Source organism: Camelus dromedarius, chromosome 10 (assembly GCF_036321535.1).
Source record: "Camelus dromedarius isolate mCamDro1 chromosome 10, mCamDro1.pat, whole genome shotgun sequence".
NCBI lineage: Eukaryota > Metazoa > Chordata > Mammalia > Artiodactyla > Camelidae > Camelus > Camelus dromedarius.
In genome coordinates this window covers 38,882,603-38,909,214 of record NC_087445.1, presented here as the reverse complement: position 1 = coordinate 38,909,214, position 26,612 = coordinate 38,882,603, and the positions used below count along the sequence as shown (strand labels likewise).

Here is a 26,612-nt window from a genome sequence, read left to right as displayed (position 1 = left end):
AAGGAATCTCCCTACTGTTTTCCATACTGCACCAAAATGCATTCCCACCAACAGTGGAGAAGGGTTCCCTTTTCTCCACAGCCCCTCCAGCATTTATCATTTGTTGACTTTTTGATGCTGGCCATTCTGACCGGTGTGAGGTGATACCTTGCTGTGACTTTGATTTGCATTTCTCTGCTAATTAGTGATACTGAGCATCTTTTCACCCGCAGTGAGATTCTTGTTGTAGAGATATATTCACGCCATTTCCCTTTCCTTTCCTTCCTCTCTCACCTAAGTTTTTGCATTCTGCTCTGTTCCTTTTTTACAGGTATTTTTCCTACTTTTACCTTGGACCCATTTGCAGTTCCAGAGCCACAGGAAAAGACAGGCAGAAAATAAGCTTTCCACTCCTTGAAACGATGACACTTTTGAACTTAATAATCTACAGTGAGGCAAGAATACAAAGAATATGATCTATCACAGTTTACTACATGCGGGAAATCTCATTTCATTTATCTTCGCAGTCCCTAGACGTGACCTGATATCTCTGACATCACAGGACATTTCATAATGCGTTCTCACACTCAAGGAAGGTTTCTTTGGCAGATATGCGTTGCAGCAGCTACTTGTATTAATATTCACTGAGTTCTCTGTGTGAGCTAGATGCTGATTCTCTCGTTTAGTTTTCATCACAACTGTCAGTATCCTCATTTTACAGATGAGCAAACAGGCGCAGGAAAGGTAAGAAACTTGGCCAAGCCTCATGGTCAGTGAGTGATAGGGCTAGATTTGAATCAAGCAGCCTGACTAATTCTGAATTATGATTGTGAACACACTGACCTCCTCTGGATCAGTCTTCAGAGCCAAAAAAACAAACAGTGGTAATAATTGCAAGAAGACGCATTGTTTATACATCAAAGCTAAAGAAAGGACTTGGCAGGTGGGTCACTTTGGCTACTCAGTCAATATCCCTAGTTTCTACTGGTGAAGCGCAGGAAAGGACTGTTTCCACATGACTGCATTTTAGGTTTCCAGACTCAAAAGACTTCTCTTTTCCTGTATTTCTGGCTCAGCCTGAAGCAGGTACACAAACTCCAGTACAAGGATTTCTTTTCAGATAGTTCAACTTCTTAAAGTCATTTCAGCGTAGCACTAAGAATTAGCTTAATCCCAATTTAATCTCTCCAAGATCTAGATCATCTATAGCAAAAGAAATGGATGAAAAACAATCCGCACTCAAACGTATTGACTGTTTGGCCTCTCATCACCAATTACCTTAGTATTTGAAAGCAGTGATTTTCTTTCAGTTTCTCTTAGGTGTTTTAGTGTTAGCTGCTCCCCCAGTTTCTTATGCACCTGTTAAGTGTCAGTCACTTTAACTCCATTATGTCTAATCGTTATAGCAGCTCTGTAAGGCAGGCAGCACCGGCTGTAGTTGTGGTATTTCACTGATGAGAAACTCCAGCTCAGGAAAAGTTATTACTCTCTTTGGGGTCACTTAATAAGTGGTAGAGGCTAGATCAGAACTCAGATCTCTGTGGCTCCGACGTCACTACCCTCTATACCACTCTGCCCTCGTATTATAATAAACCCTTAGCAAATACCCACGAATGTCCTCTTCTTCTTCTTCTTTACTAGTAATATCCCATGACTTTCACAAAGAGAAAAAAAATCATTATTAATCCCAACCCTCATTCACTGAGTATGATCTTTTAAACTATGAGATAAGTTATGCCAATAAATTGAATGTACCTTGTAAGCACCCCATAAAAATACTTCCCAAAATGGTTATCTATTATTATTTTGTCTTGCAGTTAAATAATCAAAATAGGAGAATCATGACAGTTTTTTAAAGCAGTGACGTTTTGTGAATCTGCACAGCCACTCTGTGGAGGACATTGCAAACGATGTTACATGGAATGTAGTGACTTGCTATTGTCCTACACACAGAGTGTCTTCTTTCCCCCAAATGACTGTCACAATATCTCTATTCTTCCCCAAAACATCTGAGACCTTGCCACTTCCTGTATTTTTTTAAATTGAAGTATCATCAGTTTACAACGTTGCATCAATTTTTGGTGTATGACAGCTGTTTCAGTCGTACACGTACATACATATATTCATTTTCATATTCTGTTTCATTATAGATTACTAAAAGATATTGACTATAGTTCCCTGTGCTATACAGAAAAAACTTATTGTATATCTATTTCATACATAGTAGTTAGCATCTGCAAATCTTGAACTCCCAGTTTATCCCTTCCCACTCCCTTTCCCCCCTCATAACCGAAAGTTTGTTTCCTGTCTGTGAGCCTGTTTCTGTTTCGTAAATAAGTTCATTTGTGCCATTTCCCCTTTTAAGAGGTAAAGTGTAATTACTCTTCACTTGAATCTGAGCAGGCATATGACTTGCTTGTAACCAAAACAATGTGGAGAAGTAACGTGAGACTTCTGAGGCTAGGTCATAAAAGGTGATGTAGTTTCTGCCTCGGTAGCTGGAGCATTTTTGTTGGAGCCCTGAGCTCCTGGGTCAGTCAGCTTACTTCTCTGAGCTACCGTGCTGTGAGGAAACTCAATCTAGTGTGCTGGAGACGCCCTGAAATTTTCATATATAGAAAGATGCCTGTGAGCCCTCGGTTTTCCAGCTCCAGCTGACGACAGCTGCAGGAGATTCCTCTAGCCAGACCTGCCTAGCCAGGAAGAGAGAGGTTTGAAGGTGACTTCCCGCAGCGGTCTTGGTGACAGCAGAGTGGTGGTCTCCCGGTTAGGATGTGGGAGCATGGAAATTTGCTATACTTTTTTTTTCTCCTGTTTCTCATTCCTTCACAGCTCCCAATTTTCTTGCCTATTTCTAAACTTGGACCCCTAGCCTTCTACCCATTCTCAGTCCCTTTTACTCCAACACATTCATTCCTTCATATATTCTTCTTTCATAAGTTAACAAATTAGTTTATCTTGCTTTCAACCAAAGACCTAACTGATACTCTTAACATTTAAGCTCAAAGAGACCTGTTGCTTTACATCATCATGTACACACATAATCGTCCAGCTTTGTTTCTAAGCAGAAGAATTAGTTCAGGGAACCTAAGTAGTTCCTAGACATGATGAACCTAGACATGATGTCTGGATCTCGGGAAGCCACTTTAAGATCATGAGGTAGCCAACATAAGAAAGATGCCAAATGATCTCAGGATTTCCTGATATTCAGTCTCTGGCCCAATGCCAGCAGCAGTCTTCTCCTTGATTTCTTGTTAAAAAAAGAAAGCAATCTATTTAGCCACTGTTAGTCATCTTTTCTGTTAATTACAGAAGGTCACAAAATTAACTGATACATACATAGAAACTGTCCCTGTGCATTCCATATGAGGCATATAGGAACAGGAAGTAAAGAGAAAGAAAAAAGTCAAAGGAAGTGGAGCTCAAAGACTTAACCTAGACACTCTGGTGACAAGTGTTACTGAGGATGCAAAGAGCAGAGGTGGGTCACCATGCTGAGTATTTGCTTTATTATTTAATAATAAGAAGAAAAATAAACAAATGAGGGTAGATAAAACTAACACAGAAGCAAGAATCAAGAAGCTTATGAGACATTTGAGCCATAGATGAAGTGTGTAGACCAAATGTGTGCTTAGCCCAGATAGAAAAGCATGAAAGGCCAGTTATTAACACATGGGGGACGGATGGTTTTGCAGTAAGTATAGTCTGTTTTGTACTGTTCCTAGATTTATATAGATCGTTGAAAATTCTGTTACTATGTAGTTTGAGAAATTTTCCATCGACAGTAAGTAGTTTCTACTCCTCCATGCCAAAACCAATGAGTCTCATGTGTTTTGACAAAATCACCATAGGTTTACAAAAACTCATGTATCAGACGAGGAAGGGTGAAGCAAAGTTTTTTTCTGCAAATACAAAATACCAGCTACCTGCTTTGTGTGTTTGTTCATTTATTTATATTTAAAGACTTAAGTATATTATTACCTAAGAGAGTCTGGGGTAGCTACTAGAAAAATAGAAGTGAATAAAACAGACACAGTTTCTACCCTTCTGAAACCTAGAAAACAGTAAGTGCAAATGAGCAGGCAACTACAGTACAGTATTATGGGGGCTTGGAGGAGGGAGACCTAACCTAGATTCAGGTGTCAAAAGACGACTTTTTGGAAGAACTGATGTCTGAACACTAGCTGAAGCTTTGTTAGAAAGGCAAAAACAGGAGAAATTTTTCAGGCTGTAAGGTTAGGTAAAGTGTGTAGATGTGAAACCAAAAGCAAAATCAATGAAAAGAAAAATTGAAAAATGGAATTAAAATTTAAAATGTTTCCTCTGGGAAAGACTACCTATTCAGAGGATAAAAAGACAAGCTACAGACTGAGAGAAAGTATTTGCAAACCACGTATTTGACAAAGGACTAATATCTAGAATATATAAAGCCTCAGAATTCAACAACAAAAAATAAATCATGCCCCAAAAAACAACGTAGTGACAATACCAAGTGCTGCTGAGGTTTTAGAGAAACTCGATTACTCGTACATTTATGATAGAAAAGTAAAATGGTTCAGCCATGCTGGAAAACAGTTTGATAGTTTCTCAGAAAACTAAACGTGCAGCTACCATTTTTTTAAAAGTGAGGAATTTTTATAGCTGTTGCCATTTCATCTTTATGCTGGTTCATGAACTATAGCTGAATGTCTAATTGTCACAATGCTGATGCAGTCAATCCGTTACTGTACAGAGATGCTCTCAATAATCTGTACTCAGATGGTAGAATGTAGGATGTTCATTTTCTAACTTTGTGCACATTTAATTTAATATGTAAAGTTTATTTCATTACATGATTATAATTTGGAATTCAGGCTCCTGTCCCTTGATATCACATTAAACCACTACATCACACACAAAAGAAAATCAGAATAAAAGAACTAACGACAGACCAGTTGTCCTGTAAAATCACTTTATTTTCTGCAACATAAACATCTTACTCAAGGAGTGTTACTAGAACAACCTGTTTATGGGGTTTTATAGTTTGAGGTAAATATAGTTTAAAAAAAAACTTATCTCTATTATGTAGAGTTGTAATACAAAAAAAGTGATTAATAGGCTCTATTTTTCAGAAAGGAGTTAGCTAGACTGCAGTTCTGCTGAAGAAACTCTCCTATTAAAGTCTATGATATGGAATGAAAAGATATGATTAAAAAGCCTTCTGATCAAAGGGCTTGAGATAATCAAAGGAATGTTTAGTTTCCTCCGCAGAGAGCCACCAGGATTTTTTCATAATCTCCCTTGGTTTCATCCTGTTGATTAAAAAATAAAGTATACTTAATGCTACCTGAAACCATAACCAATATAAGGTATTTTTTAATTGTAGAAGAATTATTGTATTAGTAGACTTAACACTTACAGAACATACATCACAGTGCATCAATTATCTAGGATCTTTGATAAGAATATCACTAATTAAATAATATAATTCATATAAAAAATAATCAGTTATTACATGAAAGACAACAACTTTCAAAACTCAGATTGCAAACTTCTTTGAATTAATTATATTATATTAGAGCCATTATTTTCTAAGAATGAAACATCACACAGAATTAAGTATAACATCATATATTTTTATATCGTCTTGAAGAATACCTGACAAGCTCATTAGAGAGAAAGACAAGCCTGTGATTTTCTCAGTTTTTCTTGGTAAATTTTAGTTATCTACTATAAATGCCAAATTGAATTTAAATAGTCACATATCTTTCATTAAGTCCAAAACCCCTTGACTTATCTTTCTATTTATTTTTTAACATTATAATATGATAACTTCAACCATGCATTTTATACATTTTGTGTATGACAAAGTTAAGGGAAAATTGAGGATAATAAATTTTTAATCCTCTGATCAATATTCATTGCAACACAAATCATTATCTCTCCCTGCTAAAATATTTTGATTGCTAAATTTATATATGGAAAACTATTTCCATAACTATTGAAAAATTTGCAGTCTTTCAGTATAAAACTCATTAGCAGATTTTACCAATGAAAGTTCAATTTACTTTAAACGATGTATCTTAATATAACAAATTAATCTTACATATGAAATTTACAGATACAAAAAGCCAGCCTTTCTCTTTGAAGAAGTTGCAAAGGAACTGTCACTTGCGGGGGTAGTATGATGAGAATCACAACGTACCAGGATGGCTTGGCAGAGAGAGACGCCGTACAACTTCTGATAGCATGCTTTGATGTCATTCATATCGATTTCAGAACGAGAAACCATAATCCTGATTAGTGTCTTATGACGAGTTCCAGCACCCTGTCCAAAGCAAATGATGGTAAGTGTCCTTCACCTTCAGAGCATCCTCTTAATAAGGCAGGATATGGGTTTGAATGTGAAGCTTTTGGTTTGCCTATGAAGTTTCTATGGAGAAACTATCTCCACATTAAAATACACACACACACTTTGCACAAGTGGTAATGAAATAACAAGAACCCAACAGCTACACCAGCAGCATGTAAGAACTTTTACAGCCTCCTAATTAGTCTTCCACCATCCAGTCTTTCCTCTGTCTATTCATTAATTAAAAATAAGCTTTCTAAATTGCAAATCTTATCATCTAATTCATCTATTTAAAACCCTTCAATGGCTTTCTGTTGCTTTTAGGATGAAAATCAATTATTTTATCTGGGCTTACAATGCCCTGCCTAACTCTACAACTTCTTCCACCACATACCATCACTCTAATTATATTTATTATCTTGAAAGGAATGTGCTACCTCCTCCTCCTGGACCAGACTTGGTTTAGCCCTTCATCTCTTCCACTCCTGCTCTCATCTGGCTAATTCCTCTTCAAATATCAGGTCTTAGTTTAGCTGACAGCAAGTCTACATTGGTTTCCAAGGTCTGGGGCACAGGTCCCTCTTCTGCTCTTTTACAATGCTAGGTGTCCATCATTACCCATCTAATTACCTCAGTAGATCCCAGCGGGCAGGGGGTCAGCACTGAGGGGGGCTGTACTGCCTACTACCCAGTGGCACAATGCCTATCACTTCATAGGGGCTCTTCCTATTACTTCTCTCTGAAGAGTTCCTTATTTGGGAGTTGCAAAGGAAAAAAAGAGACAACTTTATAACTTCTCACAATACGAGTATATAAGTGGCTTCCTATATAACAGAATGCATGCTGGACAGTAACTTTAAAGTCAAGCAGTTAAACTGGTATCTCAAACACATCCTAGTAACACCATCCACTTAGTAATCTTAGAACATTTTAAAGTCCTAGAGTGACGTTAAGCCACGCAATGGCATGGAAGACAGAATACTAAAAAAGATAAATGAAACTTAGAAAGGGGGAGATTGTAAAACTCACAACCTTGGCAGAAGTAGGTTGCTAAAATTATACATTAAAAGAGAAGGTATCTCACCCTTCCTCTACTGACTCAGGTTTTATGCGAATCATGAGTAATCCACAAATTACCTATGAGCTCACCTTACTATCTTACCTATTAAAAAAAGTAACAAATCTGGCAGAATTTTATTCTAATAAGGAAGTGTATTACCCTTTACACTGGATGGAAAAGTAGTTCTTTTTAAGAGAAAGATATTAAAATAAGTGAAATTTTCAAACAATAGGTTTTCCATTCTTCTCCCCACAAACAGTATTTTTTCCCCTAAGCAAATCATATAAGCAGAAGGCTACCTTCATGGCCTGATGAAGCTTCTCAGCAAAGAACATTGGTTTGCTTGTAGCACACTTCACTGCAAGAGAGGCATATTTTACTTCACATATTCACCACAAAAGGAGAAAGACGCATATAAAAGAAACAGGAAATACAGTTTTGCAAGTAAAATTCTATTCTCCATCCCTGTTCCTCACTACTTTGCTCCCCAGTATGGGATACTTGGCTTACAAAAAGCTATTCCCTAGATGATGATTTTGAATGTTCTGTCCCCTAACAATGTGACTTATCTCCTGTTACCTTAAATCCACCCAATAGCAACTTCAGTAATTCATGCTATCCTGAGTACACTCTTCATGGAAACAGGGAAACCATTAGGTGTTAATGGGCATGTTGGCATGCAAGAAATACTTTTTTCATGTTGTAATAAGAAAACAATTTTAAGTGGAATTGGACAGGCTTAAAATATAAGGCAACTGCCAAAGAAAGCACTTAAAACTTCTGTCAATTATCAAGATTCTCTACCCTGATACTCAAAGTGTGATGTCTTGACCAAAAGAGTTGGCATCAACTGAGAGCTGGTGAGAAATACAGAATCCCAGGCCCCACCCCAGACCTGCTGAATCAGAATCTGCATTTTAACAAGAGTCCCAAGGGATTCATTTGCATATTAGTGTTTGAGAAGCATTGCTTTAGAGTGCAGGTTCCCAAACCTTGACAGGCCATCTGACAAAATGGGAAACCTTTAAAATCTTTTTCTTCTGAAGAGCTTTTCAGAAGCCACCAGAGACCTACTGAAACAAATTCTCTGGACTTGCCCAAGATTACTCAATTAGCAAGTGACAGACCAAGATGTGGCTCTGCATTTATCTAATTCCAGATCCTGTGCTCTTAATAATCATTTTGAGTTTCCTCCGTGCCATGCCCAACCCGGTGTATTGCTTGGGGTAAGCAGGTGCCCAGTAAATATTGTCCACCTGTTTGTCTTTTTGAAAAAGGAAACACCTGTTATTACTAAGAAGGCCATTGTATAACTTTAAGTATTTATTGCCATTATCTTACAAGTTGTCTCTATTTGAAACATAGATAAATTATATCTTAGTTTTTGTTTTGTTTTGTTTTATTATATTTTGTTTTATAAATTATGGGACAGCCTTGGCAATGTAATTTCAAGTTAGAAAACTCTGCCCCCTCCAGGACTACATACCAATAACTGTGAGGCATTTCTCGATGTCGCCTTTCAGCTCCAGGTCCAGAACTTTGTTCATGTCATGCTGACTGTACTTGGAATACTTCTGAAATACTGAATATTAAATTTAAACTAAGAGATGTACAAAACTTCCTCTTCTTTTAGCAAAATCAGGGCAACTGAGTCAAAGCATTCCTTAGGAGCTTCAAAACACACATTTTAAAGCTAATCATTCAACTGAGCATATTTTGGATACTTCATCTTCTCCTAGGAATGTAACTCACATGGCTTATTTTGGTGCTTCTGTATATTTTGGGGAAATTCTTGCAAATGTTGACATTTATTATAAGTGGCATGTGATTGACAGCCATGGCACTACATCAGAGCTAGTGTCATAGCAAATGGATTTTCCCTCATATAAAGATCTGTGCAGTAAATTTCTCTTAATTCTAACATTAGCAATCAGAGTGCTATTACAAAATAACAAATTTTAGGTAGTCATCACAATCTTCCCTTTGCCTTGGCTTCCAGAAGACTCAGAGCTAAATCTTGTGATTAAAGGCAAGGACTCTTTTTTGGTTTTTGTTTCAAGCATCTATATACTGTTTACTAAAGAAAAGGCTTTTTTTGTTTTTCTTCATTGTAAGTTTATTTGTTCTGTTGTATGTGTGCATTTTGTCAGACCGATTCCAAATATTTGGGGGAATAGAAATAGTAAAAATAATGAACTAATGTTCTACAAGCCAAAGTCATAAAATGGGTTTCAAATACTGTAAAATGGTGTCTGTACAAACGTGGACAAATGCACAAATAGCAATAAGGGGTCAGAAGCACAGCATCCACAGTGACGCCGAGTAAGATTTCTCTCTTTCCTTTCTCTTATTTGTCCTCAAAACAACTGCATCTTTTATAAACAGGTCCCAGGAAACATTTGTTTTCTTCTTACCTCTGCGAAGATGGGCATAGCTTCTGGTGGTAAGAATGGTATTAAACACATTCACATCTGTCCCTTTTCTTCTTTCTCCTGCTTCATACAAGGCCTGTCAAGAAACACCAAACTCAACACTTGACTGTCTGCTGTCTTGATATGTGCACAAGAATGTTAGAGCTCTTCAAAGATTTTTGAGGCAGCTGCTTTGTGTCCAATACAATCAGAATAGGCAATGCTAAGATCACAAGTTCCCTAAAGATGGGGACCTTATTTTGTCAAGTATTTTCCACGGTATCTCTCCAGGTGCCTTGCAAACACTAGAGATGGAATATATGTTTGCAGAATAAATGTCTGTTGATTTAAATTGCTGTAAGATTTATGTTCTGTATCCAGACAACTCTAAGGGACTCTCTAATTTTTAATTTCACTTTTAATTGTTTAAAGTAATTATCAGCAAACAGTACTAATAAATCAATAATCCATCCATTACCAGATCTTGAATTTTGATGTTAGAATTTCTGGATTCAAATTCTGACTCTGCAACCTAATAGCTCTGTAATCTTGGACAAATACTTTGACCTTATTAAACTACAGAATTTCCTCTTTTGTAGAAGAGAAAGATAATCCTTGCCTTATAGTCACAAGCATGCTCTGTTAACTTTGAAATGTTAATTACCGTCATCCTCCTGGATCACACTAATCCATGTAGCTGCCATAAATATGTATCTAAGAGCCCTGATAGTCTTAAAATGGAAAGCAAATTCAGAAATGTCACAATCAAATAAGAGTGATTTCTTATTATGGAAATTATTCAAATACCAACTTTTTTCTTTGATATGATTACACAATTTCTAATATATTCAAATGGTCAAACTTCCAATGGACATTAAGTTATTCTGGACTTTTTAAGCAAACATCTGATATATATGCATTTATTCAACAAAAGTTAATGAGTGCCTATTATGTGCAAGATAATGTACTGGTACAATGAAGGGAGTGGGGGTGGACAAGTAAGTTTCTATTCTTACTCACTCACTGTGATGAATTTGTAGCAAATACTATCCCATGAGCAAGGTGTATGCAAATAATAGTTGTCTTTTGTTTGTTTTTTTAAACAAAAGTTCCAGGCCCTAAAATGATATAATTTTTCTAATGTTGCTAATGGATTGGTGTATATATAAAAAACCAGCAACCTTGCTGAAACTATAGATAACAATATACTTGAAAATATATAAATATCTTCTATTTTTTACAATTATAATATCATTATCATAATATTTTTATTAAACTTACACCTCTAAACCATTCCAGTGCTCACTGTTAAAGACTGTTAGACAGGCCTAGTCTTTCCACTTTCCTTAATAAAATATTTCTTGTCCCTTTCTTATACCTAGAAAAATAAAAACTCAAGAGTTCTCTCAACAAAACAATTCATGGGAATGACAAACCAAAATCTCATTGTTCTCTCCAGTCTCTCTCACCATCTAGTGAAAATACAAAGGCCACACTTCCTCTCTCAGGCCCCACAAGTGCAGGACAGTAAGCATCATTTGGAGAAAGGACTCTAGGTGCCCTTGTCCTGTCAGAGGAGCTCAGGTGGTACCTCAGCTCAGGATAGGATCGATTTGAAGAAGGAAGGTGGATTCTAGGAGGATTGGGAGCACTTGCTTACCCTGGCATCTGAATCAGCCAAGTCGTCGTTTACACCAAGATCCTCAGATCGGTCACCCTGAAAAATATCCCGTTCTCTTGTAAGTAATTTTCTAGCACGTAATCACACGATTTACTTAATTCCCTTCAAATCAGATAACTAGTATTTTTTTGTGTGAAAAAGTGAATTGCTCATTTCTATAGAGAGGTGAAATTTAAGATTTTACTTTTCATAAAAGAAGAGGCATTTCCTGAACTATTTGAGTTTTACCTTAACAAGAGACAGCAAAGCATTCCGATAATCTCCAGATGTGTCAAAGGTGATGTCTTTAGCCAGATCTCTCTTCAATTCTAATAAGAGAAATATATTTTACAGTAAACTAGTGATAAATAATGGTGATAATAATAATATCTCCATAATGGCCCACAATTTGCAAAGCCAAATGTTTTATGACTCATGAAACACATTTCAAATATTACCATTTTTTAATAAAAACAGAGAAATCAGAGCAAGTAAAAATTTTGATCATCAAATTTATTTCCTATAGGGCAATTAAAGCAATTTAGGTCATACTGTGAATGAAAACCTACAGTCCTAAAGCTTTAGCTATCAAGAATAAATTGCATTGGTATACATTACTAAGTCATACCAGAGTTTAGCACTGGTATGAATAAAACAGTTATTTAAAAGAATAAACCAGAGATACTTGCTTGAACACAGATCATTTATTTACTTTAAAAATGATAAATATCTTCTATGTAATATAGTTTAACTATGTAAGCATATGTATATGTATACACATCTATTTATAGATTTTAAACTTTGTCTAAACACCTCACTTGCAAAATAACGCTGTGTTAGAAAAAAATTAACTGAATTTATAACTGACTAGAAGACAGAACAATATAATAAGACATCATTGAACTACGCCTTGGAAAAGATGGAGAAATATGGATATTTACCTTTGTAAACTATGTTTTATTAAACAAAAAACTAAGAATAATGCCCCTCTTGATGATTATCACTGATAAATGGATCTAAGATAAATATTGGTAATGAGATAAGAATTGCAAGAAAATGAGGTTAAAACTTCCTCATTCTGATTCCTTTATTAGATTGCTCTGAAAACAGTTAGCAAGGGTGACTGTATTCCCTGTGCTTGGGATGAAAACCAAGCAGCAAGACCCTCTGTGGGGCCACATATCGGAAAACAAAAAGCTGGGTCTTGGGAAATTATCAAAGGAAAGCAGTGAGAGGCCCAGCACTGCCCAGAACCCGCTTGCAGATACTCCCTTTATGGTACTGAAAGTGTCATTTAAACGAGATGTTTCACTGAGTAAATAAAATGAGTCCTGGCTGCTGTTTCATCCCCGTGGGTCTGACTGGACGTAGAGAGTAAGTGAGTCATTTATGTTCATAATAGTAAAGTTAGTTTCCATCAGAGCATTATAAGCACCTAGCTCTTTACCGTTTCAAGGACAAAGGTTTGGAAATTCTTTTTGTTATCTTTTCAAAATAAAAGGCAACAGGAAATTTTTACAAAATAAATCTCAGAGGAAGAGGAAATGGTTTTAGAAAATTCTTTAAATTCAGTGCTTTGAATTGAGTTTTCCATTGCAATTATATGTGGCCATTTGTCCCGCATTTTCTATTAAGGTGCACGCCTGATGAGGGCTGGGACAACTGTGTCCCTTATCTGCACCTCAGCAACTGAGATGTTGTCTGGTAACAGTGTGGGCATGCGGTAGACACATGCCAAACAATGAAGAAATATTTTAATATGTAGTTTCCAAAGTCCCCATAATTAAAAGCCACACTCAATTTTAAGAGAAGTATAACAGATTTCCTTTCAAACTAAAACATTTAGATTGTTGGACACAAAAAAACTTACCTTCGCTATAGACCCTGTTAATTTCTCTGATTTCTCTGTTACTTCTTGATGCCAAAATTTCATTCAGAGTGTCTTCATCAGTTCCAAGGCCCTGAATTGAAAAAGAAGAAAAAAAAGAAATGTAGAAAAATCTTCATTCATGAACATCAACTAGTTTTGGTGTCCCCAAATTTGTTTAAATCTGATATTTAGTAAATTTCCCACAATACTTAGTAAATATCCACAGTATTTAATAATTTCAATAAGGTCTATTATATTGCTCTAAAAACAAATGGGTTTAAAGCTAATATTTTGGGCAAACATATAAGAAGTGAGATCTGTGACATAGTGTAACATCACAAGGGTAGTGGAAATAACATAGTTATCACCGATGTTTATTTATTCATTTCATTTCCACTGATTGACAGCCCTGTACTAGATGTTGAGAATACAACAGGAGGTATAAGTGGAATTGACCTATGCATTCTCTTGAGGAAAACAGTTTTGCTTAAATCAAGCGATTTACCTTCATAGCAGCACGGAGCTCATCAGCATCAAACTGGGCTGGAGTTTTCAATAGAGCCAAAACAACTTCCTCAAGGTGACCTGTGAGGGCTTTCTTCAGAGCTTCATCCAGGGGCTACAACAAAGAGATGTTATAACCTTCTAGTAAATAATATGCTAGGTAATGTGATCGTACCTAATCTTTAGGTAGTCTTCCTACCGATTCCTAAACCCAACCATCTTTTAAAGCTCTTTACTTTTACATAGAAAGGGGTACCCAATATTTCATGTTATTTTAATCTTTTAGATCTATATTCGTGTATAATTTCTTAAAAGACCGGGTGCTCAATCTTTTATATAGGGAGGAAATTACAAAGCTCAAAAGATTGGAGCTGTGTATTAACAGAAACAGTAGTAAGAATTCTTTACAAATAATGTATTAATAAATTTTCCAACCTTTGAGGTTTGCACTGTTGAAAAAAGCACCATAATCAGAGATTGACATTTTATAGTTGTCTAACTGCACTCCTTAAAGAAAGTACCCATATTTGGTATAAAAAATATAAAGCTTAATTTTAAAGTAGAATTATATGTATAAACTTACATTCGGACATTTAACAGCTTAGTTTAAATTTTAGCAGAAGACATGATCACAACATATTCCTTATTGACAATAGTAATCTTAATATCTGTCATGTTCAGATTAACGTCTTGTCTCCAATATGGAATACCACATGTGCAAAGAACAAGATGACAAAACAATGTATAAAACCAGTAAATTTGCTAGAATTGATTACATGGCAATATTGCAACCCCAGTCTTAGTTGTAATGGGAAAACAGTGACTAGAGACTGAAAGAACTAGGCAACTGTGTTTCAAAACCTATTTTTAAACCTAAGTATGGCTGGCATTTACTGTCTCGATTTACCACTACAACCTACCTTTCCTTTTTCCTGGAGATATGCCGCTTTGATCTGCTGGCGCTGTGCGTTGTTTCTCTTAGTTAGAATTTCAATGATGGTTGCTTCATCCACACCTGGAAATAAAGGGCACCTAGACTTTTAAAATCACTTTTCTTCATCCTTAATATCTGACATGAAATAATTCATTATCAAGATGCTCCAAATGAAGCTCTTAACAAAACTAAGAAGTACAAATTAAATCAAATGGATGGAACAGTACATATCAAATGGAAGCCCTTCAGATGACTTCCATTCGTTTGAATGAGAAAGGAAGAGGAAATTGTTCCTGAGCCTCAGTGTTACAGTGTTTGGTTCCTCTTTCAAACCCTAAGTATGAGCAGAGGCTTTGACTTTAGCATTGAGTCTCTGCCAGAAATGAGCTGGTAGGGATATCTGATGTAGCAGTAGAGATTCTACTGATTTGACCAAAATTTCCTGAGTGCTGAGAAAGGATATCTATATTCGTTGACAAAGAAGTCTTTTTATCTTCAAAATGAAACACTCTTTCCATTGCACATGTATGGTTTTCATAGCCATTCAAACAGCCATTCTGGAATGTCCAGGAGGAGAATGTTTTGGGGAGATATAATTACCTTTAACTGTTATCGCTTTATGCAAGGCAGCAACATCCGAGGATGGATTGAAGCTGGGATAGGGGCTCACTGCTGACCCAGGACCACCTTTGGATCCTTTCACAGTTTTCTGTGGATGAGAGAGAAATACATTACTGTCCATTCACTTGCATTAGTTCCTATTTTACTATTTAACTAAGTTTATTTTCTTGTCACTTGACTTACGATGTATTCCTGCTCCTCATTGTCAATAAACCAGGCCTGCTTGAGGAATTCAGATACCATTGCCATTTTTGAAGGATCTGGAAAAAAGCAGATGGATGCTTTTACAAACCACAAACCCACCACACATACACACCACTCCACCCCTCTTAAGTACACAAGATATACAGTAGTTTTGCCCTTACTTTCCAGGATTGGTCTTAGGCTCATCATAAGATGCTAGATGTAGGTTTTTTTTTTTTTTAAAGAGAGTGTCTACTGCCCTTGAACAGAAGCCTCAACTCAGAAAGTTGGCTCTTTCTCGGAGTATTCAGTCCTAACCTTAGGGATCAGATGACTTCTACAAGTAAGCATATAGGCTGAGGGAAGAGTTGGTGACTCCCTTCATTACTCCAAATTTATAAACCATCTATTGTATATGCCAAGCACTGAGGATGCAAAAATACTGAAACATCCTCTGCCTCAAAGAACTGAAAAGCATTGTGTGCTCTCCATAAGAAAACTCAAAAGCTAAGGACAGTTCTCAGAGAAGGTGCTGGCTGATCTGAGCCTCTCTCAAGAAGAACTGAGATTAGCCTGGCAGAAAAGCTAAAGAGAACAAAACAGAGAGAAGCTTGTCATATTTAGGAAGTTGAAAGAAGTTTACTGGAGCAAGAAATGTTAACCAAAGCCCAAATTTTAAAAAATAAATAAGTAAACTGTAAATGTATTTTCAAAGCTTTGGGAAAACATGAATAGATTTTTTTTAAAGAAAGTTGTATTTCAGAAAGATCATTGATCTTGTATCATAGAGTTTGGCCAAGAGATGGGCAAGATGGAAGATTAGAGACCATTTAGTAAGCTGTGAGAGAATCTATGTAGGATTAATGAGGACTTGAACAAAAGTAACAGGTAGAAAAAGAGCACAATATTTACATTTATAAAGTGAAATAACCCATGACAATCTGCAGGAGTGGATTCAGACTCAAAACACTATCTGTAAAAAGGTATTCCAGTGACATTTCTCCCTAGACTAACTCAGTTTCCTTTTCCATTCCTTGGTATAAAATTATTTCAGCACCCGGAGTAATTGCTACACTCACATTTCTTCCTATTTGAGCTGTCTAGACACTAGTCCTCCATGTGTTTTTCTACCCAACACACACACGCACACACACACGCACAAAACCCAGAAAAGGCTAATTTTATATCAGGTTCTTTGCTGTAACAGGATTCAGTAGAGTGAAATTGCACCATGCATGCCCTCTTTTGGAAAACTCTACCTTAAAGAAAATTTCTTGAATTGTCGTCATGGTTCAGCAATATTTTTATTTAATAAACCATGTATACTTTAAAAACCTAAAGTATGGTGAAAATTAATGCATTCTCTGGTTTATCTACAAAAGATGCCGTCAATGATCCTTTTTGTCTAGGATTGTGTTTTTAGAAGCCCATGCTCCTGGTCTCCACTGACCTAGCTCTCCATTCTCTTTTGTTTATTTCTCATGAGTACGTCTGAAGGCTGTTGGAAGGATAATCTTAGCAGTTTTAAATTCTTTATATGAAGCTAAATGACTCGTGAGAAGTAAAACCCATAACCTGATTCCTTAACAGCATGTTCAGACAAAGTGTTTCAATCCACACCTGCTGAAAAATAGCTGCAGTTCCAAGTAATGAGATTAAATACGTGAGGGAAATAATATCCACAGCAGAAACGATCTCCACTTAATTATCGTGGGGATTGTTCAAATTACTGTTCTGTCATCTGTGAGAAGAACCAATATATTGTGCATTCATTTAATCTCTTTCCATCCCCAGCAATTGATAAATTTAAAGTTATTTCCTGAGACAGAGTCATGGCATACAGTTTTGCACAAGGTTTTAGTTCCTATTACACTGTGATCTGGTACAATTGCTGTTGGCACGTGGAGCTTCATTTTCCTGTTGCTTAATTGGCACATTCAAAACTTGCAACTTCCAGGAAGGTTTCAGGTATTTAAAATTTCCATTTTTACCATCTCCTCCATGCCCTTTATGAAGTAGAATCCTCAAAATAAGTGATATGATTGGTCTCTGAACAAAGTACTTTCTCCTCAGTTACAGAAATATGTATTCCAATATTTCCACTCTTTTCAATTAGAAAAGAAAAACTTCAAAAGAGTTTAAGGCTACTGTAAAATACAATTTTAAAAATGAGCCACACAGCTTCAAAATAAACTTCATGAAAACTGCACTACACTTCGCAGTTTTTTTTTTCTTTTAAAGAAATACTTCTGTAATTCATCAATGTCTTAAAAAAATAAACTTGAGAAAGCCTAGAAAAATAATATTGCTTTATTAATTACATTAACACAAAATAACAAAAATAAATGGGTTGAATAATGTATTTGACACAAGAGTGTCCATAGAGGAGACAGCTTTGTGACATATCCTCTGTGTTCCTAGATTGTAGTCTGAAGTCATTTGGATGGCCTGAAAATATGGTCTGGAACAGGCTCTGGAAAAGAAAAGCAACCCGAATAGAACCTGCCTCAGGAAAGCAATTAGAGGAAAATAGAATCTCAATTCTTCCAAATGAGATCCATTAGCTATCAGCAAAGCTTAAAGACACAAGGATTGTGGCAGGATGTAAAAAATTGCCTTAAAGGAAATAGATTTGATCATGCACTTCTAGTTAAGTGCTCAAACACAGCCACATGTATCAACAGAACCTTTAACAGTTGCAACGCACCTTACCAATACCGCTGCAAAACTATTTTGCTCAAATTGTATTGCTAAACCATTCTGTCTGCTCAATACCTATCCTCCACCTGAAAACCAGCATTTTGTACTTGATAAAACCCATTCGATAATCTGAAGGCAAAATTTCTTAACTATAAATACATACAACATGTAAACATGTTTTATAGATTGCCGTGTTATACAAATATTTGTTACTATTCAGAGAATGATCTGATGTAGAAATTAGAATTGTACAGTAAAAAAAATTTAAAGAACCCTATAGTTCACAAGAGATTTTTCTTTCTTTCTGTCTTTCTTTTTACTTGCAATGTTTAGAACATGTACTAAGTATTTAAGAGCAAGTACTAAGTATTTAATTTTCCTTGGTTCAATCTGCATTTAATTTTGCTACCAGTGAGCTCTGAAGCCAAGTTTATCTCAGTCCTTAACATCATCTAATTTGAAGATGAAATTGGCTGACCAATATGGAAATTAATAATGTTCCAGAGGTCTTCTAATTAATCATCTGTTTGTGAACATACACTGCCAACCAGTCTCACTTAACTGTGAATAAGTTGTGTGAATTTCTAGAGATTAACATTTTTCATGTATTTATGTGTCATAAGAGAGGGCTCTTCCTCTCATTCAGCAAGAAATTAAAGATGGCAAATATGCATAAAAAGTATGCTCAAGATGCTAGAAAGAGAGGGAGCCATGCTTACTAAACGTAAGAGAAAGGTATTCCAGAAATGGTCCATTAGCAATTTTACCCCTGGGACAATTTGAGACAAAATTAGGTTTGTTATAACAAATTTAAATTCCTGATTTTTTTTTTTTTTTGCACTATGGTCATGTCTTTATTTTTTAATATATACAGACAGAAGTTTTTAGAGACATAGGAACATCATATCTGTGTGTTCTCTCTAATGATACAGAAAACATTAACTATATAGAGAGGGTGGAAGCAGGAAAAGGAAGAATTAATGTTAAAGCAAATGTGGTGAAAGGTTAACGGTTGGGGAATCTGGGTAAAAAGTATATGGTAATTCTGTGCAATATTCTTGCAACTTTTCTAAAGGTTTGAAATTATTACAAAAGAACAGCATAAATTTTTTAAAAACTGCAATATCTGTCTCTGTCAGCTTCATGAAAGGCTATTTCCAGAACTTCTGACAGAGGAAACTGAGGTTTGCGGTCTATCATGCCTTCCTGGTGACAAGCAAGTAAGACCAGAGTTCTGCAATGACAGCAGCAGAAATGAATCCTTGCCAGGACACCGTCGTTGTACCCACTGTCTACTTGGGAAAACAAAGTATAATTTTTTTCGTATCAGTTTTCTAGATACTAGTGGCAAGCATTGAGGCATTCATAAATCCATGCCTTCTGATTCCAAAATATTGTATATTCGTTTAAACTAGGGCCCAAAAATACAGTGACAAGATCAATGTTATTTTTAGTAGCTTATACTTAACAATCAAATTCATTCACAGTCAACCCATGGAGCCTGTAGCAGGTTTCACCCCAGCCCTAGGGAGTGTATTTTTCAATGCTTTGGCCTGTGTGCAGTTTTTTTCCTCAAATATATATTTCACAAGTCTTTCCCATTCCTACTCAGGTGAGCAAAGTTAATTAAACTGTACAATGGCATGACTGATGAAGAATTACTTTATGAAATGTAAACTCATAATGTCTTGATTTTAGGTCTTTGAACAGGGTGTTCCCTTTGCCTGGAATGCTGTTTCACCCTCCAGGCCTACTACCCTTTACCTAAATGGTGCCTCTAAGTGAGGACTCAGCGTGGGCCTCATCACGTCCCCCAGGAGGCCTTCCTTGGTTCAGCCCTGGGGTGAGTGACCATCAGTGCTCTCCCAAAGCATCCTGCCTTTCCCCCTACACTTACCCCTATTGTTCTGCATGATCATTGTCTCTATTTACAGCAGCATTCCATGGGGGCAATGATAATCTACTATTGATTATGAACCTCCAACCTCTGGCAGAGTACCTGGTATTTAGTATGCTAATGAGCATTATTGAATGGATAAATAGTGTATCAGTGCTGATTATTTAGGGAACATGTCTATACTAATTTAACTAATGTTTCCTATCAACAACTAGAGGATATAAAAATAAGAGGTAAGGAGTTCTGAGCCCTATTTTGAATCTCTTTAACTGGTTGTATGACCTCAAGAAAACATTTAACTTCTCGGGGGAGGGGGGTCTTCATTTATAAAAATAGGAGTGTTGGAATACACAGTAGCTAAGATTCATTATAGCTCTGAAGTACCAATCTTAAATTTCACCTCAAGTAGATGGAGATGGAGAAAATTAGCATAATGAAGGAAGGTATTATATAAATTGTATCTGTTCTGATCTTTCTGATAAAAATCCATCCCATTTTAAAGAAAGAGGAAATAATGTACTCCAAAAATGGCTTTTGGTTTATCACTGAAAAATAAGGTCCATTGGTGTAGTACTGATTTTTAAGTATGTCATAGATGAACGGGTCTAGAGAGGACTAAGAACCAGCTCAGCAATCTAACATCATGTACAGAAATCAGACTTTACAGATCTTTTGATTGAAAAAGTATTTAATAAGCATGAAACTCTAGCTGGTTCCTTAATAATATTATTAAGGATTTTGTCAACATCAGTCAAACACTGGATTTCTGCCAGAGGTGGCTGAGCCTGGGGCTAGGGCGGTAACATAACTTCTAGAGAAGAGGCCATTTCAGAATTATGAAGCCAGCGTTTTACCACTTTTGAGTCGTTTTGCAACGTACCTACCAAAATATATTCCTGTGGGTGGAGAATATTGCTTTTTCAAAATCCATACATATTTGTAGACACAAACAAGGCAAGAAAATTTGCACACCTTTCTTAATTTACTAGCACTAAAAGATATCAGGTCATTTACCATTCAGAATAGGCTAAGAAACAGAAATCTTGAAGGAACATTTGTAATAATCAATAGTCAGAAATATGGTTATGATTCAAAGTCTCTCCACTTTGTACATCAACACCAGTAAAAACTCTGCTTTAGATATGCTTTCTGCTTTGCTAAGGAGTTTTATGGCCATTAACTCATTGAACAATCAAGATGCTACTAAGTATAATAATATTTAGAGGGCCCTACTGGCATTCCCAAAGGATAACTTATCTGACACCACCCAGGAAATATTTCCTTTCCCCTTAGGTTTTCAAATCAGCACTTGAAAAGCCTGTCTATGACACAGAGACTCCAACAGAAAGAATGTGGCCACACCCTCTCTAAATGAAATGATTCATAAGCAGATCTTCCTATTTATTTACACTGCATAAGTGAACATAACATTAATTTCAAAACGTTAATTACGAAGGACATGATTGCCACTATGAGATCTGAATCTATTCTGGTTTTTTTTCTTTTTTCTTTTTTTTTTTTTTCACAAAAGAAGAAAAATTATTTAAGCCCTGCTATTTTGAAATGGTTCCCTGAAACCCACCTCTGGCACTTCCATTCAGGCCTGGCCCCCTCAAAACACCCACAGCCATCATGATTTCCACGTAAAACACACACAGTTCTCAGAAATTCATAACTTGTAGGAAAAAACACATTCTTTCCTTCTTTTCCATGGTAACTCACCAACAGTACAATAAACCACTATTAAGCAAAACTTCCTCATTTTTAAAATTATATTTCTTAACCAAGTGAACTAAACATTACAATTTGTGATTCCCAATGTAGTGTTACAAAAAGTTTTATCAGACATATTAAGTGCACCTAGCTATAAATCCCACAGAAGAAGCAACATTAAACATTGTGATGAGAAAAGTTTTCAAAACATCCAAAACTAACTGAAAGGAAAATCAAGACTTACCTTTTTTTTCACCGTTGTCCAAAGAACTGAAGAGAGATTCTCCTCTGAATGCTGTTTCGAACTAGAAGTGAAAACTTGGGCTTCTGATTTTATAGAATTTGAAAGGAGGCCACACCTAGCAACCAGAAGTTAGTAACTGGCTGCCTTTTGTTTGAAATGCAGGCCCTGCCTAGCCCAAAACAAAGTCTTGCAAAACTACTCTCTAAACCAACTCATAGCCGACAGCACAAAGGAAAAGAAACGGAAGTACAGATTTTTTTCTTCCCTCTTTAGTTTGCACTATTTTTTCCAGGGGAGTAGAATGCAAGAGATTCTCAAGCATACTGTACTAAACTCCTCAAGCCGGACACCAATGATTGGCACACTTTTTTAGTTAAACAAATCATGAAATGAAAAATCATAAACTTGAAAACAAAACAAACAAACAAAATGCTTTGGTTAAGTCCCAGCTTCATCACTAATTAGTATGTGAGCTTCGGGACATATTTAATTTCCCTGAATCTGTTTCAACTTTTGTAAAATTAGGATAATATTTTCTAGTCAGCCCGCTTACTAGAATTCTTGTGACAACTGAGAAAATAATGTATAATTTGTATCTTTTAATGTTACACAGTACTGGATTATTTTCTATTTCTTTTTCACCAGCATTTTTCTTGCCTTCAAAATAAAAGATGTTTTGTGATTGCATGCAGCTTGTTGCTATCAATATGAAATATGAAAGAAATAAAGTTCCAGATTGTCTTAAAATTTCAGTTAATGTTAGAAATACGATCTTTGTGACATTCAAAGAAAATATTGGCATCAGAGGAAGGCCTATGTACATTACTTCTTTTAATAGAATAAGTTATATATAAACTTTGCTACAAATAGACCTTTGACATTCTAGAGAATTTGAACACTAAACCAGAACTATAAGATGAAAGGATTAATGGAGTAGCAGCTATCACGGGACGGGTACCATGAGAAGTTTCCCACTTGATGCAAGGAAAGGAAATTTGTCCCGGTAGCTTCAGTGGTGATTCATCTTTATCCTTAATGAAACCTTACAAAATCATGTACGATGTTTCCATTAAACTATGTGCAAGCGTGAGCCGTCTCATAGCATTATGGTTCAGTGTGTGCTGCATTTTAGTGGTTTGTTTGTTTTCCTCCTAGATATCTCAGGTAATTATCTATCTATCTATCTATCTAGGTTTTAAAATCTATCAGGTTTTAAAAAATCAGTAAAAATACTTTCTTAAGATTGTCAGTTTTTGTAACACAGCCTAAATTCTCAATGCTAATGTTAATGAAGTCAGCATATCCTCAAGTAAATAACTTGGGAAAATGCCACTCTATTTTGTCACCTACCAGAGATAAGTATTGAACTAATTAAGTATGCGCTAACTAACTAATTGATTGGTATTATTGCAAACTGATCTTGACAAATGTAGACCAGCTTTCTCACCCCACATTTGTTTTGTCAGGTGAAAAGGGGAAAAGATAATTACACAAAACTTGTTCCCTGTTTGTATTTGTATCCCTAACTTTGGTAATGGAAACATTGGAACACTTCTGCACGGTGACACTCCTGTGAAAGGAAGAAAAATGTCCATGTACCTTTCATAAAATGTAACTACCTAAGAGAGACATACAGGCTCATTTGGTTTTGTTTTTGTGGTTAGCAGTAGCATAAACCTGGAGAAATTACGTTATATATTTGGATTTACAATGCATTGGCAAACCTATAATAGCAGCAGTAAATGTGGTCCTTCTGACAGAATTAAGGGAAAAAAAAGAAAAACATTTTTCCAAAATTAACTTCCAGCTATAACTCTAAAGGCAATGAAACTCCCAAATATAAAAAGGAAGAAAGTCACTAATCATATAAATTTGTTGCCGTGAATAAGTTGGAAACTTTTCCTCCCCTACACGATAATAACGTCAAATGGATTTGTGGAAATAGAAGAAAACATATCTTATGTTAGCATTTTCAGCTAAAGGATAATCACTGGTTAAATGCTTTGTGTATATGAAATGCCACGTACTGCAGCTCCTGAGAAATGAGTCACCACTCTTGCTGTTTTTCGATGACTCATCAGCTCCGTTTACTTTACAGCCAGAGAGAGAAAACAGAAAGTCAAGGAAGAGAGGGAAGGGAAAAAAAAGGGAATTAAAAGCAACCACTCTATTTTATGTTTTCACGGCATGTTTGTCTCTACGTCTGTAGTGCAGACCTGATAGTGAAGAGGAAATAAAACAAGGAGACAGTGTATGGAGTCTCCCACACACGTTATACCTTCACGGAGCAAGTGTTTGCATAAGGCTCTAGGAAAACATCTGATTTAAGTAAGGGGTTTCCTTCACCTCTTTATGTTAGGTTCTATCTAAGCTTTACTTTTTATATGGTGATAGAGGTAAAATCAGAATCAAGAACAGCATTTCACTGAAATCCCCAAATTTCCCCACGGCTTTCTCACACCCATATCCACAGCCAATGAGAACGCTGTTTTCAGTCTGTATTTCTAATGTGCTCACAGGCTAAAGCAGTTGGAGAAATAGTGTTCTAAATGATTTTCCCTGTATCGCTAGAAATGTCAAGTGGTCAAATAATCATCACACACACAAAATTACTGATTGTTATTATTATCGTTATTATTCTTACTCAGTTATTCCCAACATCACATGAAATAGAGAAATGATTTTTTTTTTCAAATTTGGCCCTCTCAAGTTAATGAAATGGTCAAACTAGGATGTTGAAGGCCAAAGGATTGCATCTTCTTTTGACCTCACTTAAGGAAAAAGAGACAAATTCATCTGTGTGTCACAAATTGAAGGAAGAAACATCACCTTTTTAACACATCAGTGTAGGAAGGTGATTGATTGAGAATGTGAAGGTTTAACGTTTTGATAAATTATCTTGCTTTCTTGATGTGGATTCAACAAGAATGATAGTTAACACCCTGTATTCCAAGGGATAAACCATGACCAGAATTCCCTGAGATTGGAATTTCCTTATCTCTACGGACTTTGGAAGGAATTTTCTCATTGGAATCAGGCCGAAGTAAGACTTTTTTTCTTTTGTTTTTGGTTTTGAAGGTCCAGACACATCTGGAGCAATGTTTCAACCATTAGGTCAGAATCGCTACTAAATCATGAAGTCCATTTGCTTTGTAGTGACGAACATTAGAAAAGATTTAAAAAGAAAGGAATAGAATAGAATGGAATGGAGCAACATGGAGACCACAGGAATGCTTCACGCATTATAAGGTAAGTGTTATTTTGTGAAACCTTGGCTTAAAGTGTTAGATGTGTGCTTGTGTGTGAGTGAATGGTGTAAAGATAAAAATGTATTACAACTGAACGTTGCATTTAAGGTATTACAAAGACTGAAGTTGTTTACTAAAGTGAATATACCCAAGCAAGGTAGAAAATACTGTGTCTACCTGATTGTATAACCTAGAGAATGCAATTATATCATAAGGAGTCATGTATATGTATGAAAATCAAAGTATTGCTTGTATTATCAAAAAATGGAAAACAACCCAATCATCCATCAATTGAGAAATGAAAATGAAAAAGATATAATATGAGTGAGCTAGATAATAAACATGAATACATCTAAACACTTAATGTTGACCAAAAAGAGCAGTGACAAAGGGTAAGTATAATACTACTTAAGAAAAAATTTTAAACATCAAAACAAAAAAATATGTTTTAGAAATGTTTACATATGAAATAAAGTTATAACGGCATGACTGAGAAAAATACTTACTAACTCTAGGTAAAGGTTAACCCTGAGGAGAAAGAAAGGTGAATGACATAAGATATAGGTTTTTCACCATACCTATATCTTCTTATTTCTTTTTAAAAAAGCATTCTGAAAAAAGCAACATTTGTTAAACTTGAATATTAGATGCCAAGGTGTTTATTATGGCCTTCTCTATAACTGTCTATGTTTAAAAATTTAAAAATTTTGTGTGATAATGGAATCAGACACTGTATGACTTTCTTATTCAGACATATTTATGAGATTCAGCCATACTATTGGGTACATTATTATTGTGTGTTTCATTGTCTTCACTATTCTCATTGCTGTATGCTATTCCATTGTATATACATATATCACAATTTATTTATCCATTTTTCTCTAGTCAAATATTGGAGTGTTGCTAATTTCTGGCTGTTACAAATTGTCCTACACAGACATTCTTATACACGTCTTCTGAAACTTTTGTTAGGTCATGGGGTTTGCATGCAGTCTACTTTGTGAGTCAATACTGCCACATAGTTTTCCAAAGTTGTGTCAGGTTACCTCCCATTTCAGCAGGAAATGAGAAATCCAGTCTTTCCTTATCCTTTTCAATATGTGCTATTGTCTTTTTCATTTTAACAATCCTGGTGATGTGAAGTGGTATTACCTTGGAGTTTTAATTTGTCTTTCTTCAGTGACTATGAAGTTGAACATCCTTTTAGATACATGTTGATCATTGGATAGTTATGTTCTTTCTTGGACTCCAGTTCAA

General features: G+C 35.8%; 1 protein-coding gene and 1 long non-coding RNA gene across 2 annotated transcripts in view; one reads left to right on the top strand and one right to left on the bottom strand.

The window, feature by feature from the left end:
* Positions 1 to 4,913: 4,913 nt before the first annotated feature.
* ANXA1 (annexin A1) lies at positions 4,914 to 22,266 on the bottom strand. Its single transcript, XM_010999971.3, has 13 exons — positions 22,108 to 22,266; positions 15,554 to 15,630; positions 15,350 to 15,458; positions 14,736 to 14,830; positions 13,817 to 13,930; positions 13,312 to 13,402; positions 11,691 to 11,770; positions 11,442 to 11,498; positions 9,785 to 9,878; positions 8,857 to 8,952; positions 7,670 to 7,728; positions 6,164 to 6,286; positions 4,914 to 5,270 (listed from the first exon to the last, which is right to left on the bottom strand). Exons 2-13 carry the CDS (start codon positions 15,617 to 15,619, stop codon positions 5,214 to 5,216), a joined length of 1,041 nt encoding a protein of 346 aa, XP_010998273.1. The 5' UTR covers positions 15,620 to 15,630; positions 22,108 to 22,266; the 3' UTR covers positions 4,914 to 5,213.
* Positions 22,267 to 25,232: 2,966 nt separating this feature from the next.
* LOC116152655 (uncharacterized) overlaps positions 25,233 to 26,612 on the top strand; it is an 87,443-nt gene continuing 86,063 nt past the window's right edge. The window contains exon 1 of the long non-coding RNA XR_004136217.2: positions 25,233 to 25,356. This is a non-coding gene — a long non-coding RNA (uncharacterized LOC116152655). The remainder of the gene's footprint in view (positions 25,357 to 26,612) is intronic.